Source organism: Crotalus tigris, unplaced genomic scaffold, assembly GCF_016545835.1.
Source record: "Crotalus tigris isolate CLP2741 ecotype Arizona unplaced genomic scaffold, ASM1654583v1 scf7180000019021.11574027:1482141, whole genome shotgun sequence".
Classification (NCBI taxonomy): domain Eukaryota; kingdom Metazoa; phylum Chordata; class Lepidosauria; order Squamata; family Viperidae; genus Crotalus; species Crotalus tigris.
This window is the reverse complement of record NW_024097333.1, coordinates 416,123-441,124: the sequence shown is the minus strand read 5'-3', so window position 1 is coordinate 441,124 and position 25,002 is coordinate 416,123. Positions and strand designations below refer to the sequence as shown.

The following is a 25,002-nucleotide window of genomic DNA, read 5'->3' as shown; positions in this document are numbered from 1 at the left end:
AAGCAACGATTTTATGTCAACTCAAGGACGAGAGCTTAGTGGTGCGGAAAAGCCCAGTTAAACCTTGTTTAACTCCGTTGGCGGCCAAGAACAAGGGAGACGTAACTAGGGAACGTCATATCCACAGAGTACACTTTGGTGCACTGTCTGGCTGCCTTAAAGCCACTGCAGCAAAGCGCCTTTGACCCTGGAAAAGGCTTTGCAAAGACGTTCTCACTTCCGTTTACTGCTTGGAGTTGTGCCCCATAATGGGGAATTGGCTTCCTCCATCTCATCTCATTTTCTTCCTCCGCATCACGAACATGACATCACTTCCTCTTCTGCTGCCAGGTGCTTTTGCCGCTGCCGATTCTGAAAACTTTAATTTTGATCAAGGAAGAAGAGAGCTAAGAAGAATAAAAGGGAGTAGCACAGCTAAGGAAAAGGGGGAAAAAAATGGCGGACTGCGTTGTTTGGCGACCCCTGTGAAATGGTCGTTCGACCCCAAATGGGGTCCTGACCCACAAGTGGAGAACCACTGTCCTGGAGAGAACCAGCAGGCCTGTGTGATCGTGCAGCATCTGCAGTAAGATCCTCTCCAGTTCATTAGCAAGCCGCCATAAACCCAAGTGTGGGGCTTTTGAGAGAGAGAAAATGGCTTGGGAAGAAATGGAGCCTCCAGACTCCCTCCAGTCCAACCCCCCCTCCCCACCTTCTCAGTGCAAACTGGCATCTGTAACAGCTGCTTCTTTTAAAACTCCACAATAGGTCTGCAGCTCTCCCCTCCTGCCCTGCCCTTCCCTTCCTTTCCCAGTACAGACACAATCAGGAAATGACTCTTTGAACAGTCAAGTTCTCTTCCTGTTCAGATCGCTTCCTGCCCGCCTGGGGTTTCTCAACCGTTCTCTGAGTCACGGAATGGGTGAAGGGGGGCCCTGTTCTTTAGGCTACAGTGGGACATGCAGGATATTCTAAGTAATGAAGAAAAAGTAGAGATTCCCTAAAAGCCGAGTGGATTTTTCAGCCCTCTGGAGACTAGGGGTAAATCAAGGATAATCTTAATTTTTTTTTTTTTGAACTGTGCATAGGGATCTGGATTCCAAATTGACTTGCTTGACCTACACCAGTGGTTCTCAACCTTTTTAATGCTGCGACCCCCCCCCAACCGGTCGTAAGTCGAGGACTACTCAACCGGTGCAGCACCGTTTGCAGACTGGGACTTTTGGCGGGCTCAACAAGGCAGAGACAGCCTGGACAATTCCTATTGGCTTTTGAAAGCCAATAGAATTAGACTCTGTTCAAGAGAGTCTATTCTATTGGCTTTCAAAAGCCAATAGAATAAAAGGGAGGAGCACAGCTAAGGAAAAGGGGAAAAAAATGGCGGACTGCGTTGTTTGGCAACCCCCGTGAAATGGTCGTTCGACCCCTAATGGGGTCCCGACCCACAGGTTGAGAACCACTGCTCTGGAGTCTAAGGGTAAATCAAGGACAGTCTTAGGGATCTGGATTCCAAATTGACTTGCTTGATCTACACAGTCTGCCTTCTAAACTACCAATGAAGGTAGTGTACTTTGGAAGGGAAGTAAAATTAGATTGCCCGTTACCGTTTTCTCTAAGGCAGGAGTGGCGAACCTATGGCACGGGTGCCAGAGGCGGCACTCAGAGCCCTCTCTGTGGGCACATGCGCCGTCGCCTCAGTCCTAGGCCTTCAACTGGGTTTTATAAAACCTTTTTGCTTTAGGCCTCCGCCGCCGTGTGCAAAACAAAAAAGGTTCAATCAATCCGTCAATTTCAACTTCTCACGGGAAAAAAAAAGATCTTGCAAAGTTGGAATTGATTGATTGAACTTTTTAGTCCCACCCAGTCTGCTGTTACCACTGCAGCCACGCCCACCCAATGGGACACAGCCAGCCAATAGGCCACACCCAGCCAATGGGCCACACCCACCCGGCACTCGATGATGCATAAGTGGGTTTTGGGTTGCAGTTTGGGCACTCGGTCTCTAAAAGGTTCGCCATCACTGCTCTAAGGAGCGGGTAGGAGTTAAGGATCTCTAACTGAGAAGGGTTTACAACAACTCGCTACTGCCAACTCAGTGCAGTCAAACTCACCACGGGCAACCCACCATGTGACAACTTGTCATGGCCCACTCGCCATGGGACAATCACGGAGGAACAAGAGTTACACTAATATCGGGGGAAAAAAAGTGGAATAGAACCATTAAAGCACTGGTTCTCCACCTGTGGGTCGGGACCCCATTTGGGGTCGAACGACCATTTCACGGGGGTCGCCAAACAACGCAGTCCACCATTTTTCCCCCCTTTTCCTTAGCTGTGCCACTCCCTTTTATTCTCTTGGCTTTTGAAAGCCAAGAGAATAGACTCTCTTGAATAGAGTCTCATTCTATTGGCTTTCAAAAGCCAATAGGAATTGTCCAGGCTGTCTCTGCCCTGCTGAAGCAAAGCTTTATCACAAGCCTGCAAAATAGCAACAGCACATATATACACATATACAAATATACATACATATGTATACACACACACACACACACACACACCCTGCTTCATAGCGCTTTACAGCCCTTTCTAAGAGTCAGCCTCTTGCCCCCAACTATCCAGGTTCCCACTTTACCGACCTCAGAAGGACGGAAGGCTGAGTCAACCTGGAGCCAGTCAGGATCAAACTGCTGGCAGTGGGCAGAGTCAGCCTGCAATGCTGCATTCTAACCACTGCGCCATCAAGGCTCTTCCAGTCTTGTAACTATGATCGATATATCAGAGTCAAGCTATTCTTCAAGGCGGTCCCGACCCACAGGTTGAGAACCACTGATTTAAAATTTGATCTTTTATGGGTTTCTGGTATGCCACAGACCGGTGCCGCTCCGCGGCCTGGGGGTTGGGGACTTTTGACCTATGGCCCTGGGATTTCCTAGTGGTGTCCCACCCACCTGCTGATGAAGTGCAGCTTTTGGAGATCAGGCAAGTGCGCCAATCTGTGCGGGCTTGCGTCTACGTGCAACCAATGTATTTTGACGTCCCTTTCTCAAACGGCCTTTGTTTTTCCTTTCCAGCCTGTAATGTGACCATCCACAACCGTTGCAAAGACAGCCTACCAAACTGCACCAAAGTCAAGCAAAAGGTAAGCAGGCAGTGGAACTGCCCTCTGCCCTTCCCGTTGCCTCGCCCAGATTTCGGACCTGGGGAACCCAACTTCCGCTTTTCAAAACACCCTCAAGCTTTGAAACCTGACCCTAAAACTAAAGACAAAGACTGGAAGAGAATTTCACAAAGGGGTTTCATTGCTCTTTGGATCATCAGTAGCACAGGGCCATTCTTCCCGCCGCTGACCCTTGGAAAGTGCCAGGGATGAGAAAGGCTTGGTAATTCATTTGACAATTCACAGATTTTTTTTTTAAAAAAAAATATTCTCTGTCTAGGACAGTGGTTCTCAACCTTTTTAATACCGCGACCCCCAACCGGTCGTAAGTCGAGGACTACTCAACCGGTCGTTAAGTCGAGGACTACTCAACTGGTGCAGCACCGTTTGCAGACTGGGACTTTTGGCGGGCTCAGCAGGGCAGAGACAGCCTGGACAATTCCTATTGGCTTTGGACAGCCAATAGAATTAGACTCGATTCAAGAGAGTCTCTTCTATTGGCTTTCAAAAGCCAATAGAATAAAAGGGAGTAGCACAGCTAAGGAAAAGGGGGGGGGGAAATGGCGGACTGCGTTGTTTGGCGACCCCCGTGAAATGGTCGTTCGACCCCAAATGGGGTCCCGACCCACAGCTTGAGAACCACTGGTCTAGGGGTTTCCAGAGGACCTACAGCAGTGGTGGCGAACCTATGGCACGGGTGCCAGAGGCGGCACTCGGAGCCCTCTCTGTGACCCCCTCCTCTCCAGCTGCCCCCCTGAAGGAGAGTCGCCCCCGAGGGTGGCCCACAAGGAGCAGCGCAGCCAAGGACATGGCACCCAGGCAGCGTAGACAAGACTCTGCCCTCACACCCCATCGTGCACAGTTGATGCTGCAGGGCACGGCAGAGGACGTGGCCACCATAGCGCCACTGGGCTGCCTGGGCGATCTGCGGCGGGCCCTGGAGGCGGTGAGCGGCCCTGTGGGCAGGTAGGGTGGGGAATGGGGGACGGGGCAGGGGATGGAGAATGGGCAGGGCTAGTTTTTGGGCACTCGGTCTCTAAAAGGTTCGCCATCACTGATCTAGAACAGTGATGGCGAACCTTTTAGAGACCGAGTGCCCAAAAACTGGCCTCGCCTCCAGCCCGCCCCCTGCCCTGCCTGTCCACAGGGCCACTCACCACCTCCAGGGCCCGCCAGAGATCGCCCACGCAGCCCAGCAGCGCCATGGCGGCCATGCCCTCTGCCCGCGCCATCAACTGTGCGCGATGGAGCATGAGGACAGAGTCTTGTCCACGCTGCCTGGCTGCCATGACCTTGGCTGTGCTTCTCTGCGTGAGCCACGCTCGGGGGTGACTCTCCTCCAGAGGGGCTGCTGGTGAGGAGGGGGTTATGGGGGGAGGTGAGGCTGGGGCAACGGCACGTGTGCCCACAGAGAGGGCTCCAAGTGCCGCCTCTGGCACCCGTGCCATAGGTTCGCCACCACAGATCTAGGGCTGAGAGACAGGCTGGGCCTCAGAGAGTCTACCTCTGCAATCTTTTATAAAAGCCCTCTGCCAGACAGAAAATGGGGAGAGAAACTTCAAGAAGGGGTGTTTCTCTTCCTAAGATCGATTGATGGACTATTTATTTATTTGTATCCCCCCTTTTTACCAATAACTCAGGGTGGTAAACATATCCAACCTGTCTTCCTTCTCCTATTTGCTCCTCAACAGTAACCCTGTGAGGAGGGTTGGGCTAAGAGATTGGCTTTCCTAACTATCCATGAAATCCCTGACAAATAGACCAGGACCTTCCAGGCTTCTTGATCTGAGTTTGATCAAACTGCTATTTTTTTTGATGTCTTTCTTCTTCCGTCCTTCGCTTGCCTCCCGCTGCAGCAACAAAAAGCCGCCTTGCTGAAGAACAGTTCAGCGTTGCAGACGGTCTCCCTCAGGAACAAAAGTGAGTTTGGGGCTGGGAATCCCCCGCTTGCAAGTCCAGCCGATGCCCAGAGAGCAGCGTACAGCTTCTTGTCTTTGGCACAGGCAGTCCTCGACTTACGACCACGACTCAGCCCCAAAAGTTGATGTTGCTAAGTGAGAAATTTGCTCGGTGAATTTTGCCCCATTTTACGACTTTTCTTGCCACATTTCTTAAGCGAATCACTGCAGTTGTCGAATTAGTAGTCGAATCACTGCAGTTGTTAAGTGAATCTGGCTTCCCCATTGACTTTGCTTGTCAAAAGGTCGCAAAAGCGGATCACGTGACCCTGGGATAATGCAGGCGTCATAAATGTGAGTCAAGCATCCAAATGTAAATCGCCTGAGGGATGCTGCAATGGTCATAAGGGTGAAAAACGGTCATAAGTCACCATTTTTCAGTGCTAATATAACTTTGAGCTGTCGCTAAACGAATGGTTATAAGCAGAGGACTACCTGTATATCAAATCTTTGTTATGGTCGTAGTCTAACATAAGAAGGGTGATAAGCTTTTGAATAACTTATGCTTAAGGATGGTAATTTTTGTTTTTATGTATTGGAGTTAAAGTGTTTAAAATTTTGTTTTTTGGATGTATGTATAATTGTTTGATGTTTATTTAAGTTCTATGTTTTTTGTTGTTTTTAACCCTGTATTCAGCTCTGGGAAGTAGGGGGGAGGGGTTGGGAGGGAGGGAGTATTTTATTGTAAAATTTTATAAACTTTCAATTAAAAAAAAAGAAGGGTGGGATACAAATGATCATTTTAAAAGCTAAGAAATAGAAAATAAACCGAGAATGGGATTTGATTGACACACTTGAACTTACAACCCTTTTTAAATCGAAAATTGGGTCTTGGATTCCCTTCTCATTTCCGCTCTCGAGATATCTTGACAATTCTTGAGTGCCAGACAGTCTTTCCTTTTTTTAAATCAAGATTGCTCTGCTTGAGTCCAGACAGGGAGAAGGTTATTAGGTTGCCTTGAGCCAAAGGATTTTCCTTAATTTGTTGTTGTTAATTGCAAAGTCGTGTCCGACCCCTCGCGACCCCATGGACCACGTTCCTCCAGGCCTTCCTGTCCTCTACCATCTTCTGGAGTCCATTTAAGTTCACGCCTGCTGCTTCAGGGACTCCATCCAGCCACCCCATTCTCTGTCGTCCCCTTCTTCTCTTGCCCTCCATCTTTCCCAGCATTAGGCCCTTCTCCAGTGAGTTTTTCCATAATACTTCCATCCAAAGTAATTTTTTTTTTCCCATCCTGAGAAATGCAAAAGGGCTGGGTTTCAAAAGAATAGAAGTCTGCCTTTCTAACCCTCGCTGGGTGCTTGTTCCCATTTTTTTAGCCATCACACGGGAGCGTCCCAATTCTGCCATTTACCCGTCAGAGAGTTTCCGGCAGACCTTGCTGGGATCCCGCCGAGGCCGTCCTACCTTGTCGCTCTCCAAAAGTGTCTCCACCACAAACATTGCAGGGTGAGTTAACCAAACAGAGGATTTGTCTGTGAAATTCAGGAAAAACACATCGGCAGGCTGCTCTGAAAGTTGTAAGAACCGGGTATGTCGTCTATACCCTGTTTCCCCGAAAGTAAGGCTTACCCTGAAAATAAGCCCTAGCTTGATTTTTGGGGGGTGAGCCTAATATAAGCCCTACCCCCCTCAAATAAGCCCTAGTTTTGGGGCGAGGCACACATCTAAAAATCAAGCTAGGGCAGGGGTGGGGGGGTTGGATCTGCCCCATGCGCCCCGCACCCACTTACCTCACCCGTCCACTTCTTCTGCAGCGCCTTCTGCAGCCAGGCCTGCATTTCTTAGTCACAGGCCTTTCCGGAAGGCCACTGCAGCTGAGAACCGAGCTCTGGATTGAATCCGTAGCTCAGTACTCGGCTGTAGTGACCTTCCAGAAAGGCCTGGCTGCGAAATGTAGGCCGGAATGCAGCTGCTCCTTCAGCCGCAGAAGAAGTGGGTCAGCTGCATGGCGCTGTCGGTGCCAGAAGTATAAAAGACATCCCCCCCCAAAAAAATAAGACCTGGTTTCTCTTTTGGAAGGGAAAAAAAATAAAGACCGGATCTTATTTGGGGGGAAGCACAGATAGTGAAAAGAAGGACTAGGGCTGGCATCGTAGCAGATTTATGGGGCTGTCACAGAGAAGAGGGAGTGAACTTATTCTCCAAAGGACCTGCGGGCCGGACAAGAAGGAACAAGTGGAAATTTAACAATTAATAAGTGGAACGGCTTCCCTCCAGAAGTTGTGGCTGCTCCATCACTGGAGGTTCTCAAGAAGAGATCAGACAGCCATTTGTCCAGAATGAGTATAGAGCAGGAGTAGGCAACCTTGGCTCTTTTATGATTCGTGGACTTCAACTCCCAGAATTCCTGAGCCAGTGTGGGGGAACTATGGCCCCCTCATGACTTGTGGACTTCAACTCCCAGAATTCCTGAGCCAGCATGAGGGAAACTTTGGCCCCCTCATGACTTGTGGACTTCAACTCCCAGAATTCCTGAGCCAGCATGAGGGAAACTTTGGCCCCCTCATGACTCGTGGACTTCAACTCCCACAATTCCTGAGCTTGGAAACCTCTCCCTTTCCCCTCAGCATGGCTGGCTCAGGAATTCTGGGAATTGAAGTCCACGAGTCATAAAAGAGCCAAGTTTGCCTACCCTTGGTATAGGGTCTCCTGCTTGAGTTGGGGGTTGGACTAGAAGATCTCCAGGGTCCCTTCCAACTCTGTTATTCTGTTGGAATGCAGGTATATAGCTCACCTCCAACTGGTGCCCACCAGAGCATCTGCCAGTTGGCAGGAGAGGATAAAAGTTCTGTCCACTGCGCCTCAAAGATAGTACAGGTTGTCCTTGACTTACGACCACAGTTGAGCCCAACCTTACTTGCCACAGTTGTTAAGTGAATCGCTGCAGTTGTTAAGTGAGTCACAGGGTTGTTAAGCGAATCTGGCTTCCCCACTGACTTGGTTTGTCAGAAGGTCGCAAAAGGGAACCAAGTGACCCTGGGACACAGCAACCGTCGTAAATATGAACCAGTTGCCAGGAGTCTGAATCTTGATCACGTGATCCTGGGGGGGGGGATGCTGTAAAAGTCGTTAACTGTGAAAAACGGTCCTTTTTTCAGTGCCGTTGTACCCTTGAACGGTCACTAAACAAACAGTTCTAAGTCGGGGACTCCCTGTGATGACAATCACTCGTGGCCATGAATTTTGCTTTCCTTTTCAGGAGCTTCAACGACGAATCCCCGCTGGGCATCCGGAGGATCCTCTCTCAGTCCACCGACTCCCTGAACATGCGCAACCGGACCTTGTCCGTCGAGTCGCTCATTGACGAAGGTGAGGAGAGGAGGGTTCACACACCGGCAACTGTGTTTGTTTGCACACCCTTCAAGGACATTCAAAGAAATGGTTCACAAAACGCTGGAGGCGTCAATCTGGATTCTTTTTCCCCACACACACACACTGGAGGAAAACAAGTGAAATCCTAAAATTTGGAAAAGGTCAGTTGAGGCCATCTGGTCCACCATCTGATCCGTGCAGGAAGCCCCATGGAAGCCTCCCAAACAGAAGGCTGCCCAGCCTGTGGCTGAAGAGGTCACTGGTTCCTGCATCAAACTGTCCTGACGGGTAGAAAAAAACTAACTTCCAAAGATACAATGGGAATCTGCCTTTTATTTATTTCTGCCTTTATAAGTCTCTTCAAGGCTGCTTTAAGCAGTGTCCAAAAGCTGCAACTGTTGCAATCAGAGTAACAGGCAGTAACGGAAATGCTATATCTATCTATCTATCTATCTATCTATCTATCTATCTATCTATCTATCTATCTATCTATCTATCTATATCTATCTACACACACACACACACACACACATACACACGTGTGTGTGTGTGTTTTCTGAGGTTTTCACGGGTGTTTGTATGTAGGTCTTTGGTTATTCGGGTTTTCTCCCGCGTCAAATTGGAAGTGTCTTGGTGACGTTTCGACAAAGTCTCATTCGTCATCTTCAGGCTGGTGTTTTCGGCTTCGTGCTTCTAGGAGCAATAGTCCTAGAAGCACGAAGCCGAAAACACCAGCCTGAAGATGACGAATGAGACTAAAGGCTTTCCAGGTCTCCAAAGTTTTACAAGCTTCCAGAAGACCCCAGGAAAATGGGAACTTCTCTTAGGGGGCAAACTGTTCCAGCCCAAGGGTTGGTTCAGCACATTCTCACTTGCTCCTGTAACATTCATTCATTCATTCATTTTATTTTTATCCCAATGGTAGACATACCTAATATTCTTCCCTCCTCCCATTTTCCCCACATGAGGTGAGTTGAGCTGAGAGAAACTAGCAGTCACAAAGTCACCCAGCCGGCTTTCATGCCTGAGGCGGGACTAGAACTCACCGTCTCCTGGCGATTGGCCCAAAGTCACCCAGCCGGCTTTCATGTCTAGGGTGGAACTAGAATTCACCGTCTCCCAGTTTTCGACGCCAGCTTCTTCACCACTACACCAAACTGTCTCCCTTCCTGTAACTTCAAGCCATTATCGTATGCTGTGGAATGATAGAGAACAGCTTGTGATCGTCTTCTGCATGGAATATTTTCATGTTTGAAGAGTGGTGTAATTCTTCACCTCCTTCAGTCTGTTTTTCTCAGATTTTTCCATCTCTTGATAAGACTGTTCATCCGTTACTCTTCTCCGAACCTGCTCAGTTCATAGAATCATAGAATTCTTTGTTGGCCAAATATGATTGGACACACGAGGAATTTGACTCCGGTGCCTAAGCTCCCCGGGTACATATAAACAGCAAATAATAGGTCGTAGATCATAACAAACAACAACTGATAAATCATAAGAAACCAATAGGAAAAGATAGCAGGAAAGATGAGAGGATGAGAAAAGATGAGAGGTGAGACAGAGCGATGGGAATCCAGTGTTCAGCGGAGTGATGGGATGAGAGAAAAAACTAGTTGGTCAACCTTCCTTGAAAAATGGAACCCCAAACTGGACCATGGGCTTGAAAGGAGATCAGACCAAAGCAGAACCAATGAAAAGTCTTACTTCCTTTGATGCTGAAATGCTGCTGTTGCAGCCTATAATTCCACTAACCTTCCATGCATCCCCATCACACTTTTGCTTCTTATTCAGTTTCCAACCTAAGATTATTCCTATAAATGCATTTCTTTGGGGAAGAACTCTATACCTTTGCCTCTACTTAATTCCATCATGTTACTTTCAGCCCATTAATCTAATACGATTGTGTCGAACGTGGTTTCTGTCTTCTAATCTAGAGAATTAGAAAGTCTGTTCGGGAAGAGTACTAAATAGATAGCGCAGAGCAATATTGCAGCAGAAGGTTTGGCAGAATTCGTAGGGAAGGGCTGTTGTGGGAAAAAATAGAAGGTGGCAGAGATGGTATCTATAGAAACCCGACACGTTGAAATTTTCTTTGCTTATTTCATTTTTAATTCCAGTAGCTTAGAATCCTAGAGCGACAAGAGATCCTTGCTCAGAACATCCCTAAGCGAAGGTGGGGATCCTCTCTCTGTCTCCCCATCTTCTCCTTTGGTCTTTGCTCCCCACTGTCCCACTGCTCTTACATTCCTGATCCAGGGTATGGGATAGTCCTCAACTTATGACCACAATTGAACCCCCAAATTTCTGTTGTTAAGTGAGACGTTTGTTAAGTGGGTTTGGGCCCGTTTTGCGACTTTTCTTGCCCCAGTTGTTAGGTGAACTCCTGCAGCTGCTAAATTAGTCTCACGGTGGTTAAGTGAATCTGGTTCCCCCCCATTGACTTGGCTTGGCAGAAGGTCCCAGCAACCGTCATAAATATGAACCGGTTGCCAAACATCTGAATTTTAATCACGTGATCATGGGGATGCTGCAAAGGTCATAATTGTGAAAAACGGTCGTGAGTCACATTTTTCAGTGCCGTTATCTGATTCTCCTGCACCAACGGGAGTCAGTTTCTCTCTCCCCCCCTTTTTTTTCCTACACTTCCTGCTTCCCTTTCTCCTCCCCTATTTTTCTTACTGTTTTCTTTTGCATTTTTGTATTTTATATTATCAATTGATAAGAAATAAAGATGAAGTTCCAAGCATCCCCTGGCTATTGAGGAGGGGCAGGATTCTCTCTCTTTTTTTTTTTTTTACATTCATATATAAGATACTTTTAATAAAATGAAATAAATACATACACATGTCTTTTGGTGTTGCTCGCCCATTTCCCCTTTCACTGTATCCACACTCCTTCTTCTCTCCCTTCTTTCTTCTCTTTCTTCCCTACTTCTCTCTTCTTCCTCTCCTGAGACTCTAGAAAGAGTACAGAGAAGAGCAACAAAGATGATTAGGGGACTGGAGGCTAAAACATATAAGGAACGGTTGCGAGAATTGGGTATGTCTAGTTTAACGAAGAGAAGGACAAGGGGGGACATGATAGCAGTATTCCAATATCTCAGGGGCTGCCATAAAGAAGAGGGAATTAAGCTATTGTCCAAAGCACCTGAAGGCAGGACAAGAAGCAACGGGTGGAAACTCATCAAGGAGAGAAGCACCCTAGAACTAAGGAGAAACTTCCTGACAGTGAGAACAATTAATCAGTGGACCAGCTTGCCTCCAGAAGCAGTAAATGCTCCAACACTGGAAGTTTTTAAGAAGAGACTGGACAGCCATTTGTCGGAAATGGTGTAGGGTTTCCTGCCCGAGCAGGGGGTTGGACTAGATGACCTCCAAGGTCCCTTCCAACTTTACTACTATTACTATTACTTCTCCCCACTTCTCTTCTCCTCCAACCTTGCTACTTCCTTCTCTCCTCCTTTACTCTTTTCTCTCTCCTCTCCTTTCCTCCCTCTCATCCGTCCTCAGATACAACTCAGGGGTAACGTCCGAGCAACTCCAAATTTCCCTATCTGTATTATATACAATAAGATTAATTTTCTCTTACATTAATACTTCTATTTATCTAACCTTCTCGGTATATACTTCTATAAATATTTATACAGCCTCCAGTTATTCAATACTGTATCGCCTGGGTCTCCCTCCTTATCGGGCAAGATTCTCTTCTGAGGGCGCTCCTGTATCTCCGATGCCTCCCCCTTGCCTAAATCAGCCTCATTCTCCCTCCAGTGCACCCGTGCACACACACACACACACACACACAACCTTGCCCTTTCTTCCCCCAGGAGCTGAGGTCCTTTATAGCCAGTTGATGAGTGACTTTGAGATGGACGAGAAGGATTTCGACGCGGATTCCTGGAGTCTAGCCGTGGACAACAGCTTCCTGCAGCAGCACAAGAAGGAAGTCATGAAGCGCCAAGACGTCATCTATGGTGAGCCTGAGGTCCTCCCCCCTCAACCCCCCCCCTCCCCAGCGATGGAGGCCAACCCCCCCCCTTTCCTGGGAAAGTCCAAGAGGAAGCCCTAAAGCAGGGCTTTTCAACCTTTCCACCCATTGTACCATTTTTAGGATATGGCAGTATCTGAGTACCACCTGTCGCCTAGCAAGGGGTCAAAAACTTGATGATTAAAAAAAAAAAGGAAAAAAGTGATAAAGTACGGTAGTCCTCGACTTACAACAGTTCGCTTAGTGACTGTTCGAAGTTACAATGGCACTGAAAAAAGCGCCCCCCAAGCCACAGCCGAGCAGGACACCTGCCTGCCTGCCCGGCAGTGCTCTTCCTCCTGTCCGAGGTTTTCATTGTTGTGAGCATTTCTGTTGAGGATTGGCAGCAGGGGTGGGGTGAGGGGGTGTTTGGTTTTTATTCCCCCCCCCCCGCCCCCGTCTGCTGGGTGGTTGCAGCAGGTTTTGGTCACTTCACATGACCCTGGGACACTGTGACCGTCATAAATATGAATCGGTTGCCAAGCCTCTGAATGTAAATCACAAGACCCTGGAGAGGCTGCAACATTCCCGCTGATTGGCGCTTCTTCCGGGCTCGGCAGAAGCACCAGGATCAGTGCTGAGCTCCAGCCGATTGGTGCTTCTTCTGGGCTCAGCGGAAGGGCCAGGATTAATTGTCCTCACTGTCAGGAAGTTTCTCCTTAATTCCAGGTTGTTTCTCTCTTTGGTCAGTTTCCAACCGTTGTTCCTCGTCCTGCCCCCTGGTGCAAGCAGGCTGCCTGAGCAGGGGGTTGGAATAGAAGACCTCCAAGGATCCTTTTCAATGCTGCTGCTCTGTTTTCAGGCCACACTGTTGTTCCTCAGTTGTGAGATTCTATCCTTCCCTAGGACCTCCAGCCCAGCCCAGCCGTTTGTCCCCCAGCCTAAGTTTCTTTCTCCTATCTTGTCCCTGCAGAGCTGATCCAGACAGAGCTGCATCACGTCCAGACCCTGAAGATCATGACCAACCTCTTTCGCAAGGGGATGCTGGAAGACCTGCAGATGGACGCCTCGGTGGTGCAGAGCATGTTCCCCTGCGTGGACGAGCTCAGTGAGATCCATGGCAGCTTCCTGGCCCGACTTTTGGAACGCCGGAAGGAATCTCTGGCCGACGGCAGCCCCAAGAATTTCGTAATCAACCGCCTGGGAGACATTCTGATCCAGCAGGTACGGAAGGCACCTCCTTCTCCCCAACGGCTCCGCTCTTGCCTCCTTCCCCCCCCTCCCTATTTATTTATATCCTGCCTGTGTTGTTATTTTATAAACAAGGCGGCAGACGTATCTAATACAGGTCGTCCTCGACTTATAACAGTTCATCTGAAGTTACGACGGTACCCCCAAAAAGTGACCTACGACCGTTTTTCACACTTACAAACCCTGCAGCATCCCCCGTGGTCACAGGATTAAAAATTCAGGCGCCTTGCAACTGGTTTGTATTTACGACTGTCGCAGCGTCCTGGGGGGGGTCACGTGATCCCCCTTTTGCGACCTTTTGACCAGCAAAGTCAACAGGGAAGCTGGTCGTTAACTTAACCACTATTGGCAAGAAAGGTCGTAAAATGGGGCAAAACTCAATACATGTTTCATTTAGCCACAGAACGTTTGGACTCAATTGTGGCGGTAAGTCGAGGACTACCTGTACTCCTTCCTCCTTTTGTTTTCATCACAACAACAACCCTGTGAGGGTGAGTTGGGCAGAGAGATGGTGACTGGCCCCAGGTCACCCAGCCAGGTTTCATGCCTCAGGGCAGAACTAGAACTCACCGTCTCCTGGTAATTGGCCCAAAATCACCCAGCCGGATTTCATGCCTCAGGCAGAACTAGAACTCACCACCTGGTAATTGGCCCCAAACCACCCAGCCGGGTTTCATGCCTCAGGCAGAACTAGAACTCACCGTCTCCTGGTAATTGGCCAAAATCACCCAGCCGGGTTTCATGCTTCAGGCAGAACTAGAACTCACCACTTGGTAATTGGCCCAAAACCACCCAGCCGGATTTCATGCCTCAGGCAGAACTAGAACTCACCGTCTCCTGGTAATTGGCCCAAAATCACCCGGCCGGATTTCATGTCTCAGGCAGAACTAGAACTCACCACCTGGTAATTGGCCTAAAACCACCCAGCCAGGTTTCATGCCTCAGGCAGAACTAGAACTCACCACCTGGTAATTGGCCAAAATCACCCAGCTGGGTTTCATGCCTCAGGCAGAACTAGAACTCACCGTCTCCTGCTTTCTAGTTTAGTGCCTTTATTGCTAGTCCAAGCCATCCTGCCTTCCAGTTTTCAGGCCCTACTGCCGAGCAAATGAAGAAGGCCTACTCAGAGTTCTGCAGCCATCACACCAAAGCTGTCAAGCTGTACAAAGAGCTCTTCACTCGGGACAAGCGGTTTCAGCAGTTCATCCGGGTAAGATCTTTTCCTGCTTCTCCCGGGTCCTTTCCTTCTCCTTTTCCATTGTAGTTTGTCGAAGCCTTATCGGGGCTCCACTTTAAGACCTCCTCCCAAGAAGGCACCTGGGCCCCTCGTAGTGGCAGGGCAGACCCACTATGAAGTGAAACGTATTCTTGACTCCAGAATCTTTAGCGGGAAATTACAGTACTTAGTGCAATGGAAGGGATCCCCGTTGTCTGAAGCCGCCTGGGTGAAATCTAGTGAAGTGAAAGCTGACCGATTGATCAAAAGGTTTCACGTGAAACACCCCAGCAAACCGAAAGATAACCCTTCAAGGACCACAAAGGAGAGGAAGTGCCAAAGCAGAGTGGCCAGCCCTGTCTTGAATCCATCAGCAAGCAGTGTGTGCGTGGCTCCCTACAAGTGTGGAAAGACCTAGAGCGCTCTCCGAAGGAAAGCCCTAGGCCAGTGATGGCGAACCTTTTAGAGACCGAGTGCTCAAACTGCAACCCAAAACCCACTTATGCATCGTCGGGTGCCGGGTGGGTGTGGCCCATTGGGTGGGCGTGGCTGCAGTGGTAATGGCAGACTGGGTGGGACTAAAAAGTTCAATCAATCAATTCCAACTCTTTGCAAGATCTTTTTTTTTCCCACGAGAAGTTGAAATTGATTGATTGAACCTTTTTTTTTTTTTGCACACGGCGGTGGAGGCCTAAAGCAGTGGTTCTCAACCTTTCTAATGCCACGACCCCATAATACAGTTCCCCATGTTGTGGTGACCCCCAACCACTTATACATCACTGGGTGCCAGGGGCGTGGTCAAAGAAAAGGGGGGAAAAATGGTGGACAGCCTTGTTTGGCGACCCCCGTGAAATGGTCGTTCGACCCCAAATGGGGTCCCGACCCACAGGTTGAGAACCACTGGCCTAAAGCGAAAAGGTTTTATAAAAACCCAGCTGAAGGCCTAGGACTGGGGCGACGGCGCGCATGCCCACAGAGAGGGCTCTGAGTGCCGCCTCTGGCACCCGTGCCATAGGTTTGGCACCACTGCCCTAGGACCCACTTCTAATAAACTTTAATAAACTTTAGTCCAGTTGCCATGATTTCATCTTCTGAGATACTTTTGGCCTGGATGACTGAATCTTCATTTACATGACCCACTTCTAAGTGGGATCAAGAAGAAGGCCTTCTCCAGGGCTGCTCCCTCCTAGTGGAGCATTGTCCCTACAGAAAGAAGATCTTGACGTTCTTTTGAGAGGCCCTCAAATTTTCTTTGGAGAGAAAATTTTGAGAGGCCCTCAAAAAAACGAAAGACCTTACCAGCTGATGTTTGCCCACACACACACCTGTGCACATGTACAATTTCAGACATTATGACAAACGAGGGCGCACAAAACATTTCGAATCTTTCAAGTGGGAAATAAAATTTGTGTTTTTAGAGAATAGTATTTCCAACGAACGCTCATTTTTTTTTGTTCCCACCGCAAAATAATCTTGGTCGTTTTGAGTGGCCAATCAGCCCAATTCTTCCACTGGAATTTGCTACTGTTCTGCAGTCCATTCTTTGCCTCTCGCTCGCTGTGTGACACCCCTACCCTCCCAGCAGAGGATGGAAAGTCCTGTGTTAGATTTAGCCTGCATTTTGTCCAAACCCAGCCAGGCTTATGGAATATACAGGTGGTTCGCGGCTTATGACCATTCACTGAGCAAATGTTTGAAGTTATAGCAGTGCTGAAAGAATAGTGGTTACGACTGGCCCTCGGAGCTTCCCCATCCTAGCGTTCCCGCAGTCATGTGATTGTAGTCTTTACAATTGGTTACACCCTCCATGCTTTTGTGATTGCCATTCATGACTTTTCCTGCTGGCTTCCCCAAGGAGTCAGTGGGGAAGCCAGCAGAGTCAGTCATAAAACATTGGGTCCTTCCAATGTGCATCCTTCCCCATCTCTTCTGTGCTCACACCAGCCACTTGCACACCATGCACCCTGCCTGGGCTTTGCCACACCTCCCCTATCACTCCTCTGGACACCCTCCCCACCCTCTCTGCACCTCCCTGACTCCTGCTGAGCCTCCTTCACACACTTGGGCATCCCCTCCTGCTCTCTCCTACCCTGCAGTAGCTATTTACCTGCCTGCTGGCCTGCTAGCAAATCATTTGGGACTTCCCAGTGATTTGGTTGTGGGAACCAGCAAGAAGTTTGCCTTGCCTATAACCCTGGCATTCAGTTAATGACAGCACTTGGGACTGCAGAGATTACTAAGTGGAACCATCCCACTCAGTCATCTAGCAAAGAAAGACCGCTGGCCGTTTGTTCTTGTTTACGGAAGCTTAAATGGTTACAGAAGTAGGGAAAGCTGAATCTGAGGTTTTCCCGCGCAAATAATACAACGTAAATTTACTTCTCCCACCCCCTCCCCTGCCAGCCGTCCAATCAGGTGCTTGTACATTATTTAGGAAACTGGCTCTCTTTCCCAGCTGTGTATACCCATAGCTGACCTTGGTTGGCTGAAGCTTTTCTCAAGGCTCAGCTTGGGCTTCCATCCCCTCCTTCTTCCTCTTTACAAGCCAATCCCCCCCCCCAACCCCGTTGCTAATGTCAGGCTGTCAGAATCCAATTATAGAAAACCCCATTTCTGCCTTCTCTGGATTCTGTCATACAAGGAAGGGAAGGGGGTGAACAAAGGGGTTTTGTGGCCCTCACTTCCTTCGGTACAACTTCAAAGGGATTGAATGTGGATAGCACCAAAAAGGCCTAATCATAACAAAGGGGGCTATTACCTTTCATGTAGTTTTCTCTGAAGTCTCCATCCAGCCGGCAGTAAGGAAAAAGGGGGTGGGAATGTAATGCCTGAGACTGTCGCTGGAAGTAGGGGGGATTGGGTGGGGCTACTGGGAAACCCCTTAAAACCTCGAATGGGAGAGCTTGGACCCCAAGTCCTGTCTAGAACGCCTGCAACCATTTTCTCTTAATAAAGGATGCCTGTTGGAAGAATTATTCCAAGAGTTCTGTCTTCTTAAGATGCAAAGTGGGGTGGGTCATTACATTATCAGCTCATTGAAGCTTGGCTAGGAGAGATGCAGCCGCGACAGCATCACTTAGTGGCCGAAATTCCAGTCCCACTCGAGGACTACCTGTAGTCATACCCACAACCTTTTCAGGGTTTGTGCATTTCCTCGTTTTGTAGCTATGACCGAAGCTTTGGGGTTTAGATTTGGCATGAGGTGTGTGGGTGAGGTGTGTACAGATGTGTGCTGCATATCTTGTGGATGTATTCTGAGTAATAACCCTTCCGCCCATTTCCTCAACGTTTCCAGAGATTGTCACGCTCATCGGTGCTTCGGCGGCACGGGGTGCAAGAATGCATCCTGCTCGTCACGCAGCGCATCACCAAATATCCTGGGCTCATTGATCGAATCCTGCAAAACTCCAAAGGTACCAAAGAGAGGCCTTTTAACGTGTTGTTACTTTTTTAAAAAAAAAAATACTTCCATCAACAGTTAATAGTTATGACAGCCAATTTTTCAAATTTGTACTATGGGCTGTTTCTATCGCCTAAGAAATGTATTCCTAGTACTTCCAGTATGGAGCATGTCGTTTATTTGAAAATATTTTAAGTGGCGCTCAATTTATGTCCATGTGTAAAATGGAAGTCTAACTGAAAACAGCTAGATCTTTTGCTCCTGCTTCACTGAATTTTCTTAGCTGTGATTGTGTCTCAGTTAATGCTCTGGATGCAGAGTCCCATGCTGATTGCTTAGCAAAATATCTGAAAGCTTTGACCTGTTTTTATAACCAGATCTGTCTTTCTAAACCAGCAACACCAATGGTTTTTGCCTTGATTAAGAAGGCGAATGTGAAGCTTTGTCTCTGGAGACAGTTATCAGTTTTGCTTTTTTTAACCATGGCTTATGAATTATTTCTAAATTGAAAATACCCGTTCTGTGGACGCTCAGAAAAATATAAACACAGTGCCCCGTGCTCAGAAAAATATAAATAGTAAAACACAGCACAGCTGGCTCAGGAATTCTGGGAGTTGAAGTCCACGAGTCCACGAGTCATAAAAGAGCCAAGGGTGAAGACCAAAACTTTAAATCCCAGAACAGAACAAAACAAAAACATACGTCCAGCACTAACAACAAAAAAGAAAAATGTGTCTAAAAAAGAGAAAAAGGTGATCCAATTACCAAATAAATTTTAACATTTAATAAGGTCCCTTCCAGCTCTATTCTGATTGATATAGAATCCACCCCGGCTGGTTGCCGAAAAACTGATCAAAGCAGTTAATTTTGCCATCTCGGCTAATTCAGCCAATTTCAAAATCTATTCTTCCACATTTGGCATCCCTTTCTCTTTCTAGTGCTTGGCAAGTACAATCCTTGCACCCGTCACCATGTGAAGGAATAGCACCCCATGTTGTTTTTCAGTTGGCTTGTCCATCATACCTAAAAGAAAAGCTTCTTCTTGTGCCATATCCGTTATCGGACGTTGGCAACCATGTTGGCGATCCTGTTTTTATCAGCAGCCGCGCGAAAAAGTGCTGCTAAATTTTGTCCAAACCAGTCCCTTAGATTTTGAAGCCACAATGTTCTTCTTCTGCCTGGACCTCGTTTGCCTTCCATCTTTCCCTGGAGGATTACAGGGAGTATGCCGTATTTTTCTGGGTGTTGCATCACGTGTCCGAAATATTCTAATTTTTGTTTTTTAATTGTTTTGATGATTTCCCTGGGCTTTCCCAGGCGGCTTATCACCACCTCATTTCTGATCTTGTCAACCCAGCTTCTACGTAACAGCCACTTGTAAATCCACATTTCAAATGCTTCCAGTCTCTTCAGCTAGCCTTCTGTCAAGAGACCAACTCTCTACTCCATAGAGCAGGGTAGAAAAAAATACAGCATCTGACAAGCTTGATTTTCAGTCTTAAGCTTATGTCGTGACGGCAGAAAAAAAAAAAAGCTTCAGGTTTCCTTAATATTTGTATCTTAAATATGTTCTGCCTTGCTGTTGTTATGTTTGTCCAGTATGTTTTCACATATTTGCAAGACCACCACACATGATAAAATGAACCTGGAGTTTAGGAATTTTCCAGTCTTATTTCTAGCGAGTTCACTAAAGGGGATCCTCTCGGAGTGCTTTGAAACCCGTGTTTCTGCCCTCCTGGGCTGAGCATTTGCCCTTTCTTTCTGGGTGGTTTTCTTTCCTCTCCCTTCCGTTCCTTTCCCAAACTCTCAGTGAATCTGCTAATGTTTTATTTTCCCCCCACACTCCCCCCCCCCAGGGAATGAAGTGGATCAGAAAGATCTGAAAACAGCCTTGACTCTGGTCAAAGAACTGCTCTCGACCATTGACCAGGAAGTGCACAATCAGGAGAAGAACGCGCGGCTGCAGGAAATCTACGGCCGGGTGGATGGGCGGACCAAGGCCCACCTGCCCTGGGAGCGGGGGCCCTTCAGCAAGGAGGAGATGCTGCGGCGCAAGCTGGTCCACGACGGCTGCATGCTCTGGAAAACCCCCGCAGGGCGCTTCAAAGGTGGGACCATTGGCAGAAAAGGCCCCATCCCTGCCGTGGTTTAGCTTCCGAACGAAGGGGAGCCGGGTTCTGCAAAATGATCCATATAGATAGTCCTCAACTTACGGCCACAACTGAGCCCAAAATTTCTGTGGTTCAGTGAGACATTTGTTAAGTGAGTTTTGCCCTATTTTATGGTCCTTCTTTCCACGGTTGTTAAGCGAATCACAGCAGTTGATAAGTTAATAATCCGGTTGTTAAGTGAATCTGACTTCCCTGTGGACGAGGACCACATGACCCCAGGACACTGCAACCGTCATACATATAAGTCAGTTGGCAAGCATCTGAATTTTGATCACATGACCATGGGGGTGGTGCAAAGGTCATAACTCTGAAAAACAGCCCTAAGTCACATTTTTCAGTGCCGTTGTTAACTCTGAAGGGTCACTAAGCAAACTGTTGTAAGTTGAGGACAACCTGTGGTCATTCTTGCAAGTCTAAGGCCTTCTTTCCGGACCAGACAATATTTTGGATTGGAGTCTGTAGTACTGTCGCATGCTGCAAGACTTTTTCCCCCCCGTACTTAGGGTGAAACCTGGAATAATCATTGCCACTGTTATTTAGTTCTTTGTGTGTCGTTATATTTCTACTCTATCTTTTATTTATACAACTCAAGGTGATGTGTAGAATACACAGTAAAACAGAATTCCCCAACTTTTCTGGCTTTGCAGACCAGCGGGGGGAAGAGAGAGAAATAGATAGATAACCTTTATTGTCATTTTTTTTTTACTGTGGGTACAATGGTACACATTAAAAATGAAATTGAGCTGCTTGCTCTCAACGTGTACACATACATAGAACACATTTAAACATACTATATACAACATACGTATAGACCAGTGGTTCTCAACCTTTTTAATGCCGCGACCCCCCCAACCGGTCGTAAGTCGGGGACTACTCAACCGGTCGTAAGTCGAGGACTACTCAACTGGTGCAGCACCGTTTGCAGAATGGGACTTTTGGCGGGCTCAGCAGGGCAGAGACAGCCTGGACAATTCCTATTGGCTTTGGAAAGCCAATAGAATTAGACTCTATTCAAGAGAGTCTATTCTATTGGCTTTCAAAAGCCAATAAAATAAAAGGGAGGAGCACAGCTAAGGAAAAGGGGGGGGGAAAATGGCGGACTGCGTTGTTTGGCGACCCCCGTGAAATGGTCGTTCGACCCCAAATGGGGTCCCGACCCACAGGTGGAGAACCACTGGTATAGACCTACACCCTTACATATAAGTAGCATATAAATATTAATCACTGTCCAGAGAGGGGATGTTTCTGTTTGAGTGGCAGGCAAGCGCGCGCAGCTCCATGTGCTCAAGCAGCGGGCACGTGCGCCCGCCGCTCATACAAATGGAGTGCACATGCACGCACTTGTCCGCTGCTCGCACAACCTGGGAATGAGCATGCACATTCTCCTGCCACTTCCGCAGCCCAGTTCCCAACCGCTCAAGGTTCTGTAGTGGGCTGTAGCCCAGGGATTGGGGACCCCTGCCGTAAATTCTTTCGCTCCCCATAGTCCCTTGTCCCTCTCTCTCTTTCAGATGTCTTGGTGGTTCTGATGACAGACGTTCTCATCTTCCTACAGGAGAAGGACCAAAAGTACATTTTTCCCACCCTGGTAAGTGCCCTTTTATTTTTCTGTCACCTTTTCCCGTGACGAGATACCCAAGTCTCAAACAGAGCGCCTGTTGGCACAGAACGCCCAGGGCCATTTTGGACCCCTTACAGGCAGATGGGCCCAGGAATAGATCTTGTCGGAACTGGGATTGTCTTGGCTGCCAAGGGTTTCAAACATCCTTAGTCTCATCTTGCCTGATGGGAAGATGCTGATCAGATTCAGTGAGTTTTGGGTGGGAAACCACCAGGAAATCACAGGGCTATAGACAACCCTGGAAAAGAAGGACCTTCATACGGTTGCAAATTAAACAATGGTTTGGGGATGTTGCATTTCAAGGCTCCCTGATCCACGATAAATGCTACTTTGGAAAAAGGGTGATGAATGGATGCCTCCCGGAGTTGTGGGGACTCCAACGCTGGAGATTTTGAAGAAAAGATTGGACAACTATTTAATAATAATAATAATAATAATAATAATAATAATAATAATAATAATAATAATAATAATAAAGTTGGAAGGGACCTTGCAGGTCATCTAGTCCAACCCCCTGCTCAGGCAGGAAACCCTATACCATTTCAGACAAATGGCTGTCCAGTCTCTTCTTAAAAACTTCCAGTGTTGGAGCATTTACTGCTTCTGGAGGCAGGTTGTTCCACTGATTAATTGTTCTCACTGTCAGGAAGTTTCTCCTTAGTTCTAGCTTGCTTCTCTCCTTGATCAGTTTCCATCCGTTGCTTCTCGTCCTGCCTTCAGGCGCCTTGGAGAATAGCTTGACTCTGATATATCAATCATAGTTACAAGACTGGAAGAGCCTTGATGGCGCAGTGGTTAGAATGCAGCATTGCAGGCTGACTCTGCCCACTGCCAGCAGTTTGATCCTGGCTGGCTCCAGGTTGACTCAGCCTTCCGTCCTTCTGAGGTCGGTAAAATGGGGACCTGGATAGTTGGGGGCAAGAGGCTGACTCTGTAAACCGTTTAGAAAGGGCTGTAAAGCGCTATGAAGCAGGGTGTGTGTGTGTGTGTGTGTATACATATGTATGTATGTATATATGTATGTATATATGTGCTGTTGCTATTGCTATTTTGCAGGCTTGTGATAAAGCTTTGCTTCAACAAGGCTCTATTAAATCTTCTCCTTAGTTCTAGGTTGCTTCTCTCCTTGCTTAGTCCAGGATGGTATAAGGTCTCCTGCCCCAGGGCGGAGGGTTGGAATAGAAGACCTCCAAGGTCCCTTCCTACGTACCCCAGGGCGGAGGGTTGGAATAGAAGACCTCCAAGGTCCCTTCCTACGTATGAGGGGAAAGTCTGAACATGCTTCTTTCCTTTCAGGACAAGCCAACAGTCATTTCCATCCAGAACCTGATTGTCCGTGACATTGCGAATCAGGAGAAGGGCATGTTCCTGATCAGCAGCACCCCGCCTGAGATGTATGAGGTTCACGCTGCATCGCGTGATGACCGCAACACCTGGATGAAGGTCATCCAGCAGAGTGTCAAGCTGTGAGTGGGGTGGGGGGCCAGCTTCCCTCCCATCCTTCCATAGGTCTGGCAATGGGACAGGCATCCAGATCTTCCCCTCTTGCAAGGCAAGGAGCTGAGGCCACCTCCAATGCCTGATGGGGGTTTGCTAAAGAACTAGTGTGAGCCATAACATGCTCTAGTCGATGTTGGCTTGCGATATGATGTGAACCAAGCCAGTTGTGGCTTACAAAGCATGGTGTACAGCATATCACTCTGCGAATTTGGTCACGGTGATGTCCAGTCTACGATGAGACTGCACTAGCTGAAATGGCTAAATTGACTTGTTTGATTAGAGAAAAGACAATATCTACATTTATTGGACATCCCTGGTGGACTCTTTGCATAAAAAAAGAAAAAGGAACATGGTTTATGGCAGGGGTAGGCAACCTTGGCTCTTTTATGGCTCGTGGACTTCAACTCCCAGAATTCCTCAGCCAGCATGGCTCAGCTTGGAAACATTTCCCTTTCCCCTCAGCATGGCTGGCTCAGGAATTCTGGGAGTTGAAGTCCACGCGTCATAAAAGAGCCAAGGTTGCCTACCCCTGGTTTATGGGTTGGATGATTAGACCGGAGAGCTTATAAAAAGAAGAGAGTTGTGATGCAGCTTTAGAAATAGAGGTTAAAATATAATTGTACTTATAACTCCTGAAGAAGACCAGAAGTCATTTCTTAATATCGTTATATCTTGTTTTCCTAGTTTTCCTCTACTTTTTTTCATTTTGCACTTTTTCTTTTATTCCTCCCTTTCCTTTCCTTTTTTTGTTTTACTTTAGCTTGTATTTTTACCATACTATAACTGCCATAACTTGGCTGTAAGGAGCAGCATATAATTTTTCAAAATCATTAAGTCAGCCCATTTATATTTCTTGTGCCATATCCATTATCGGACGTTGGCGATCATGTTGTCGATCCTGTTTTTATCAGCAGCCGCATGAAAAAGTGCTGCTGAGTTTTGTCCAAACCAGTCCCTTAGATTTTGAAGCCATGATGTTCTTCTTCTGCCTGGACCTTGTTTGCCTTCCATCTTTCCCTGGAGGATGAAATGGAGCATGCTGTATTTTTCTGGGTGTCGCATCGCATGTCCGAAATATTCTAATTTTTGTTTTTTAATTGTTTTGATGATTTCCCTTGGCTTTCCCAGGCAGCTGATCCCCTCCTTATTTCTGATCTTGTCAACCCAGCTTCTACGTAACAGCCGCTTGTAAATCCACATTTCAAATGCTTCTAGTCTCTTCAGTGGCCTTCTGTCAAAGACCAATTCTCTACTCCATAGAGCAGGATAGAAAAAAATATAGCATCTGAGAAGCCTGATTTTCAGTCTTAGGCTTATGTCGTGACTGCAGAAGACCTTTTTCATTTTGAAGAATGCTGTTCGAGCTTTCTCTATCCTTGTCTTTACTTCTGTGCGCATTTATACAAATAGGTGGAATCCACTTATTTGATTGGAATGGCCCCAGATGGGGAATCCCAAGTCCTCTTAA

The 25,002-nt window shown here is 47.6% G+C and overlaps 1 protein-coding gene across 6 annotated transcripts in view; it reads left to right on the top strand.

Annotated features, from left to right (window-relative positions):
- Positions 1-25,002, top strand: part of ARHGEF2 (Rho/Rac guanine nucleotide exchange factor 2) — a 117,822-nt gene that overhangs the window by 82,569 nt on the left and 10,251 nt on the right. For all 6 annotated transcript variants that reach the window (XM_039358443.1, XM_039358442.1, XM_039358446.1 and 3 more), the window contains 11 exons: positions 3,050-3,117; positions 4,992-5,055; positions 6,414-6,543; positions 8,297-8,406; positions 12,236-12,382; positions 13,349-13,599; positions 14,711-14,836; positions 18,138-18,255; positions 20,099-20,350; positions 21,925-22,001; positions 23,331-23,500. In XM_039358443.1, coding sequence (XP_039214377.1) covers positions 3,050-3,117; positions 4,992-5,055; positions 6,414-6,543; positions 8,297-8,406; positions 12,236-12,382; positions 13,349-13,599; positions 14,711-14,836; positions 18,138-18,255; positions 20,099-20,350; positions 21,925-22,001; positions 23,331-23,500 — 1,513 coding nt within the window. The remainder of the gene's footprint in view (positions 1-3,049; positions 3,118-4,991; positions 5,056-6,413; positions 6,544-8,296; positions 8,407-12,235; positions 12,383-13,348; positions 13,600-14,710; positions 14,837-18,137; positions 18,256-20,098; positions 20,351-21,924; positions 22,002-23,330; positions 23,501-25,002) is intronic.